General features: G+C 53.9%; 1 protein-coding gene across 1 annotated transcript in view; it reads left to right on the top strand.

Annotated features, from left to right (window-relative positions):
* Positions 1 to 7944, top strand: part of Tyk2 (tyrosine kinase 2) — a 25332-nt gene extending 17388 nt beyond the window's left edge. Inside the window, exons 12-21 of the mRNA XM_026778911.1 lie at positions 393 to 618; positions 2651 to 2786; positions 2870 to 3024; positions 3448 to 3598; positions 3797 to 3894; positions 4276 to 4468; positions 4807 to 4925; positions 5463 to 5635; positions 5863 to 5980; positions 6659 to 7944. Of these exons, the coding sequence (XP_026634712.1) occupies positions 393 to 618; positions 2651 to 2786; positions 2870 to 3024; positions 3448 to 3598; positions 3797 to 3894; positions 4276 to 4468; positions 4807 to 4925; positions 5463 to 5635; positions 5863 to 5980; positions 6659 to 6904 (1615 nt within the window). The 3' untranslated portion in view covers positions 6905 to 7944. The remainder of the gene's footprint in view (positions 1 to 392; positions 619 to 2650; positions 2787 to 2869; positions 3025 to 3447; positions 3599 to 3796; positions 3895 to 4275; positions 4469 to 4806; positions 4926 to 5462; positions 5636 to 5862; positions 5981 to 6658) is intronic.
* Positions 7945 to 8240: the final 296 nt, after the last annotated feature.

Raw genomic sequence — 8240 nt, 5'->3', positions numbered from 1 at the left:
ACCAGGCTGGTCTCGAACTCACAGAGATCCGCCTGCCTCTGCCTCCCGAGTGCTGGGATTAAAGGCGTGCGCCACCATCGCCCGGCTCCCATAATTCCTTTTGCCATACTCTGAGCCCTTCAGCACAGTGGCCCCAGGCAGATCCCAGACCTGTTGTGATCTCAGTCACCCTGTGTTCCCACCCTCCGTAGACACCTCTGTTCCTTCCCTGCTTGTCCCCGGTTGTGACCCTGCAGTGTTCCATGTGTGTCCCTGATGCTGCTCACCTCTGCCCATCCCCCTCCGGCCTCCTCTCCACTTCCTGTGCTCCGTCTTGTCCTCTGCGTGGACACTTATTCTGTGTCCCCATTCCCCATTCCACCTCTGCCTGGCCCTCTGCTCTGCTCTTAAAGTCCCCACCCACAATGCAAACTCAGCCTGGCCCTACATCTGTCCTGGTCTCTGGAGGAAGAGGCAGGTGACTGCCCCTCCAGCAGCGGAATCTTTGCAGATATCATTGTGACAGAGTTCGTAGAACACGGTCCCCTGGATGTGTGGTTACGGCGACACAGGGGCCGAGTGCCTATGACCTGGAAGATGATTGTGGCTCAGCAGCTGGCTAGTGCCCTCAGCTACCTGGTATGTGGACCCGAGGGGGTACAAACTAAGTGGTGGTGGTAGTGGCACACACCTTTAATCCCAGCACTCAGGAAGCAGAGGCAGGCTGATCTCTGTGAGTTTGAGGCCAGCCTGGTCTACAGAGTGAGTTCCAGGACAGGCTCCAAAACTACACAGAGAAACCCTGTGTCAAAAAAAGAGAGAGAGAGAGAGAAAGGGAGAAAGAAAATGGGGTGCAGTGAAGCCAGGCAAGGCAACACAGACATGCCATCATTGTGTGTAGGAACTGAGGCAGGGGAATCTGGAGTTCAGCTATGTAGTGAGTTTGAGGCTAACCTGGGCTACACAACACCCTGTTGCAAGCATTGGGAAAGGAAGGGGCTGGGGCTGTAGCTCAGTTGGTAGAGCACTTGCCTAACTCAGACAAAGCCCTGGATTCCGGGCCTAGCTCTGTATAAAGAGGGTGTGATGTATGCTTGCAGTGCTGCACTGGGGACTCAGGGCTATCCTCTGCTAAGCAGTGTGTGTGTGTGCCCAGGTGAGAACCGAGATGTCTTCCTTATTTAAGGAGAATAAGATGTTCTTATTTCTTGAGGCAGGGACTCGCGAAACCCAGAACTCACCTATACAACTAAACTAACTAGCCTGTGGAACCCAGCATGTACCTGTCTCTACCTCCCCAGCTCCAGGGTTACAGACAGGCACATGCTGCCAAGTCGTCTCATGTAGCCCAGGCTGGTCCCAGATGCATTATGTAACCAAGATTGGCTTTGAACCCCTGATCCTCCTGCCTCCGCCTCTTGAGATGACGGGCTTACATTATCATGCCTGACACCTAACTTCAGTTTTTACCTTGGCTCCATCTGAAGATGTCCTGTGTTGAGAGAGGGCTAACTGTGCTTAGAGCAGTAACAAAATAATGTTAGGAAGCAGTGTGAACTGAGCAGGGGAATCTGGGAAGATCGTGATGAATGCTTGCTGTACAGCCATGAGGACTTGAATTTATATCCCCAGCACCGTCAGATGTCTGTAACCCTAGCACCAGGGAGGCAAAGACAGGAGGTTCCCTGGATCTCACTGACGGGCTGGTTTGCCCAATCAGGGAGCACCAGACTCAGTGTGAGACCCTGGCTCAGAGAATAAGGCGAGGAGCAATTGAGGACACCACCTAGCATCCGGCTCTGACCTCCACAGGCATACTCCCCCAGGAGCACAAAACACACACACAATGCAAACAGAATTGAGGGCCAGATGAGCTGACATGGACGGGAGGCACAGTTAGGAGTTGGGACTGAGCAGAATTGGAAAGAGATGGACTGAGCTGGCCTCACCTGACAGGAGAAGAAAGTTGCTGCCAGGGAGTCTTGGAAAGATCATATTCGGGGGTGTGTGAAAACAGTCTGTGCATGCCGGGCGATGGTGGCGCATGCCTTTAATCCCAGCACTCGGGAGGCAGAAGCAGGCGGATCTCTGTGAGTTCGAGACCAGCCTGGTCTACAGAGCGAGTTCCAGGACAGGCTCCAAAGCCACAGAGAAACCCTGTCTCGAAAAACCAAAAAAAAAAAAAAAAAAAGAAAAGAAAAGAGTCTGTGCAAAGGCCCTGGGGCAGTGGTGTTCGGAGACTTACAGTGGGATCTTTCTATTTATTTATTTATTTATTTATTTATTTATTTATTAAGTGTACAATATTCTGTCTGTGTGTATGCCTACAGGCCAGAAGAGGGCACCAGACCCCATTACAGATTGTTGTGAGCCACCATGTGGTTGCTGGGAATTGAACTCAGGACCTTTGGAAGAGCAGGCAATGCTCTTAACCTCTGAGCCATCTCTTCAGTCCCTCTTTCTAGCTTTTTGTTCCTGGCCAAGAACCTTGGCTACCCACTCAGCTCCCAGTGTTACCTGGTACTGATAACATTATATTGTTATCCCAATAGTTTGACAATTGTCATTTTCACACAACTATCCCTGTGGGGAGGAGCCTTACAGATAGGGTGGTGGTGGAATCTGGACCCATCCCTAGGAGTCCCGCACTTTTTTCTCCTTTGCCACTCAGGAGGACAAGAATCTGGTTCACGGGAATGTATGTGGCCGGAACGTCCTGCTGGCGCGGCTGGGGCTAGAGGAGGGTACCAGCCCCTTCATCAAGTTAAGTGATCCTGGCGTGGGCCAAGGTGCCCTCTCCAGGGAGGGTGAGTTCTGGAGTGGGGCTGGGCATAGGGAGGCCTTCCCCTGCTCTTTCTGCCCTCGCTGATCTCTAACCTGTGCTCCCCAGAGCGGGTGGAACGCATCCCCTGGACAGCTCCTGAGTGCCTGTCTGGAGAGACCAGTAACTTGGGTACTGCCACAGACATGTGGGGTTTTGGTGCCACCCTTCTTGAGATCTGCTTTGATGGGGATGCACCCCTGCAGGGTCGTCGCCCCTCCGAGGTATGTCCTAAGGATTTCGGTGGACTCTTGAAGGGTTCTTTGGTTCATCGAAGTGGCTGAAAAGGTTTCCTAGAGAATGTTTCATTAAATGTAGACTTTTGCTCCTGAGCAGGGCTAGGAAGTGCAACCTTGGTTCCAAACACAGCTTTTGCAGAGGCCTGGGGGCATTAAAGGAGCTGAGCTGAGGGTGGGGAGGAAAGATTGAGAGATGGAACGGCTTGGGGGACCTGCTCCAGCTTTGCAGAGCCAGCCGGACTTGGCCCTGATTCCTGTAAAGATTACGGCTCCAAGCTGCCTTCTCTGTAAAGTGGGCATAAAAAAGACCAGGTTCCGGTCTGAGCCAGCCATACCATTTGGCTGTGCCTTTTGGGGAAGGTGTGGGCAGAATGGGAGGCTCACTGTCTGGGGTCATCACCCCCACAGAAAGAACGATTCTACACAAAGCAGCACCAGCTGCCCGAGCCCTCATGCCCAGAGCTGGCCACACTCACCCGCCAGTGCCTGACCTACGAACCAGCACAGCGGCCATCATTCCGCACCATTTTGCGGGACCTCACCAGGCTGCAGCCACAGAGTGAGCCAGGGCCCTGGGGGTTGGGTGCGCAGCTGGAGTTCCTGCCGGTGCAGGCACTGCCCATCCAGAATCTGCACGGGGGCACAGTGCATGGCAGGTTTTGACTCACCTAAAGGTGTTCAGGTGAGAGGGATGCTGGCGAGCAGGGACCAGTCATGTGATACTGAAGGGTCTAACTGAAGGCCTTGGCTTTTCCAGATCTAGTGGGTATCTCGGCTGTGAACTCAGACTCAGCAGCATCAGACCCCACGGTTTTCCACAAACGTTATTTGAAAAAGATCCGGGATTTGGGTGAGGTGAGAGCTAGGCTGGGGAGCCGGGTGAGAGCAGATGGCTGGGGCATAGATTAGCGATGTCGGGGTGGGGTTTGGAGAGCTGGAGGAAGGGGGAGGGCTAGGATGCATCTGAAGAAAGTCTTGTTTAAGAACAGTTTGGAAGGCCAGTCATGGTAGGCAGGCCTTCACGACTCACCTTTGGGGAAGGGGCGGGTGGAGCGCTGGGTCTGAGGCCAGCATCTGTGTATCAAATTCCAAGCCAGCCTGTGCTCCAAAGTGTGATTCTCTCAAGCAAACAAACAGAGAGAAGATGGGGAGACTCCTCAGTTTTGGGAGAAGGGAGTTCATTGGGCCTAGCAAGCTCTACCGCCTGGTTCTGACTGTCCTGCCCACTTCTGCCAGGGTCACTTTGGCAAGGTCAGCCTGTACTGCTATGATCCAACCAATGATGGCACTGGCGAGATGGTGGCTGTGAAAGCCCTTAAGGAGGGATGTGGTCCCCAGCTCCGCTCAGGCTGGCAGCGGGAGATCGAAATCCTGCGGACCCTGTACCATGAACATATTGTCAAGTACAAAGGCTGCTGTGAGGACCAAGGTGTGCCAGGCCATGGTGTGTGGGTGCAGAGCCTAACCATCCTGGCTCAGTTGCTGTAGGGGTGTGGCTAAGTAGCCTTCTTAGTTGAGGGTATTGCCTACCGGGGCCAGGATGAACAGGAGCCCCCCCCCACCCCCACCCCCACCTTCCTAGCACAGGAACAGGGTTCTACATGGGTCCCTCTCGTCCATGGACCTGCCCTAGTGTACACGGGGTACACGGGTCTTGGTCCTGTCCCCCTCCCTCCCCCGGGCCGATCTGTGCAGTGCTCAGAGCTCCAGGATACTGGGATTCCAACCTTCTGTCAACTTCCAGCCCCTATGGTCTCTTCCTGACAGGAGAGAAGTCTGTACAGCTGGTCATGGAATACGTCCCCCTGGGCAGCCTTCGGGACTACCTGCCACGGCACAGCATTGGGCTGGCTCAGCTCCTGTTGTTTGCCCAGCAGATCTGCGAGGTGGGATGGCCCCGCCTCTCGTTCCAGAGCAGACCACCCCTGCTTCTGTTGGTCCTGAAGGGGTCTATCCCTGCCCATGCTCTTGCTCTTGGACTGGACTCTTCACTTTGTGGCCACACCCCCATAAGCCTCACCCCTAATCCCTAATTTCCTTATGACTGAACCCACTCACCTTTTCTTGGCTCTTCCCACTAATCCTCCCCAACACCACCACCAATTTAGCCTACCTTGCCTGGCCTAGTATCTGCAAGCCCCATCCCAAACCCTGTAGAGGGTTGAATATTTCTAGACCCGTCCAGCTCTGCTTGGCCCCGCCCACCGAGCCCCACATCTTCTTAGTTGCACCCTAGCCTAACTTGCCCCCAAAGCCCCACTCCTAACCTTGTAGAGATTTGCACATTCCTAAACTCACCCACCTTTGCTTGACCCCACCCCTTACAACACCCTCCTTGCTGGCCTCGCTCCAAACCTCGCTCTGGCTCCTTCTTTTGCTTGCTCAGACCGAAGCTGAGCCTGACTCGCCCTGCCCCACCCCAGGGCATGGCCTACCTGCACGGGCAACACTACATTCACCGAGACCTAGCCGCGCGCAATGTGCTTCTGGACAATGACAGGCTGGTCAAGATTGGAGACTTTGGCTTAGCCAAGGCAGTGCCTGAAGGCCACGAGTACTACCGCGTTCGCGAGGACGGGGACAGCCCAGTGTTCTGGTGATCAGGAGTGGATACAGTCGGGAAGTGGGGGGAGAAGGAGGGAACTCTGGGATGCAGAGGAAAGTTGGGCGGGGCCTAGTTACGGAAGGGGCAGGACTAAAGCCCTGCAGTGCAATTTGGCTTGGTTTAGTTAAATCTGAAACCCAACTAGATTCTCAGGGCTCCTCTGACTGGATGCGAACTGCAGGTGCAGCCAGCCAGTTCTGAGCCTCCTCTGTCTCCAGGTATGCCCCGGAATGTCTGAAGGAGTGCAAATTTTACTATGCTTCAGATGTCTGGTCTTTCGGGGTGACCCTGTACGAGCTGTTGACCTACTGTGACTCTAGGCAGAGCCCCCCCACGGTGAGCGACAGCTACCAAACTCTACCCTTGTGTTTGCTGGGGACGTTTCTAGAAAAGCAGCCCCTCAACACAGGCAGGCTCTTCACTAGCCTGTTCAGCCTTGCCTGATTGTGAAGGTATTGCCTGGCAGTGTGGGAGCTGTTTTGTTTCCGTGGAGTTTGTCTGAATGGTTCTTTTTCACCTGTTTATTGTGTGTTGTTGTGTGCGCCCACATGCCACAGCACACACATGGAGGTTGGATAAGGGGGGGGGGGTCAGTACCAGATATATAAAGTGAGGGAGCCTGTCCCGGAACTAGCTCTTGTAGACCAGGCTGGCTACCACCGCCCGGCAAGGGGAAGGTTTTTAATTGAAAACATGAGGCCTATGGAAGAGTCCAGAGCAGGGGAAGAAAACAGGACTAGACATGTCCAGTAGACTGAACTGGGCCATGGTGCTGGGCAAAGAGAAGTTAACTGAGAGATGATCCCAAGAAGCCACCAAAGCCGGGCGGTGATGGCGCATGCCTTTAATCCCTGTCTCAACGGACTAGGACAGAGAGGGATAGATAGAATAGGACTTTTTTCCGCCCTCCAGCCTCCCCTTGCCTGTGCACACTCCATGTACATGCACGGGCACACACATACCTGGGACACGGGTTCGTGGCTTGTGCAATAGTTGCTGTCAATTGTGCTGCAGAAATTCATGGAGCTCATCGGCATCACCCAGGGCCAGATGACCGTGCTGAGGCTCACAGAGCTGCTGGAGCGAGGAGAGCGGCTGCCTCGGCCTGACAGGTGTCCGTGTGAGATCTATCTCCTCATGAAAAACTGCTGGGAGGCAGAGGCCTCCTTCCGACCCACGTTCCAGAATCTTGTGCCTATCCTCAAGACAGCCCAGGAGAAGTACCAAGGCCAGGTGCCTTCAGTGTTCAGTGTGTGCTGACGGTCAAGGGTGTCGGGATAGATGGGCCCACAGAGAAGCCTCCACATGCTCTACACCCTACTCTTGTCTGGAAACCCCTGTCAGTGAGCAGACAACTTTTCCTTCCTTGACCATGAACCTGAATGGACCCTGGATGTGCAAAAGGGCCAAGTGGATCCTCGAGTCTTTCATTTGGGTCTGTCCATCGTCACAGTGGAGACCCATCATCTTTACCAGCTGGGAGGAAACTGTTTGCTTTGCTGGACGCCCGAGGGCTTTAGGGTCCATATTCAGCAAGGTGGCATGGCTGGTGTGCAGATAGAATGAGACTTCTGGACACTTCTGATCACCCCTCAACCACCAGCCAAGCTGGGGTGTGACTGGCAAAGCCTGTGCTTAGCAGCGGGGAAGACCTGGGTTCCTTCCCTAGCAACCAAGCCACTAGCTAGATCAGTTCCCAATAGACAGAAGGCACCCGATAACTGCTTGCTGGAGGCTGGGGAGATTGCTCAGTCAGTGAAGCACTTACATGCTTTGCAAGCATGAGGATGTGAGTTCAATTCCCAGCTTGTCCCAGTACTGGAGAGGAAGAGACAGAAGCTCCCTGGGGCTCACTGACCAGCAGCTTAGTCTGTTCAGTGACACAGGCCAGTGAGAGTCCCTGCCTCCAAACAGGGTGTGACAGTGCCTCAGGAAGAGTACCCAGAGTTGTCCCCTGACCTCTGCACACACACATGGCCACACACCTGCGTATGCACTTGCCTACACACTCACAGGAGGTCCTGTGTGACCTGAGGTAAATGTCTTGATCTCTGGGCCTCATGTCTCAACTATGGGGATGGTCAGCCTTTCTACCTCATAGGACTGATGAAGAGCACTGACGGTTGTGCTTAAACTGCTTAGGAGGAGACACAGATAAGTGTTTAATAAATGTTTATTACCATTCTGGTGTTTTCGGTGAAGAGGTGAGATTGAGACAGGCAGTAGGAGCAGATGCAGTTGTGAGCGGCAGAGAAATAACTGCTCCCCAAGGGTTTCTAAAGACGTCATGGAGGCTGGGCATGGCAACACAAACTCTTCATCGTCGCAGGCAGGATGGGCTGTGGGCCGTGTGCTCAGAGGTAGAGCTCCTGCCCGCTGTGCACATGGCCCTTTATTCTGTCCCAAGGGCCACAAATGAACTATGAGGGTTTTTTTTTTCTTTTTGTTTTTCGAGAAAGGGTTTCTCTGTAGTTTTGGAACCTGTCCTGAAACTCTCTGTAGACCAGGCTGGCCTTGAACTCACAGAGATCAAGTGCTGGGATTAAAAGTGTGCGCCAGCCGGGCGATGGTGGCGCACGCCTTTAATCCCAGCACT

Source organism: Microtus ochrogaster, chromosome 5, assembly GCF_000317375.1.
Source record: "Microtus ochrogaster isolate Prairie Vole_2 chromosome 5, MicOch1.0, whole genome shotgun sequence".
NCBI lineage: Eukaryota > Metazoa > Chordata > Mammalia > Rodentia > Cricetidae > Microtus > Microtus ochrogaster.
The sequence above is the reverse complement of the archived record's forward strand: the minus strand, read 5'-3'. Positions and strand labels throughout refer to the sequence as shown.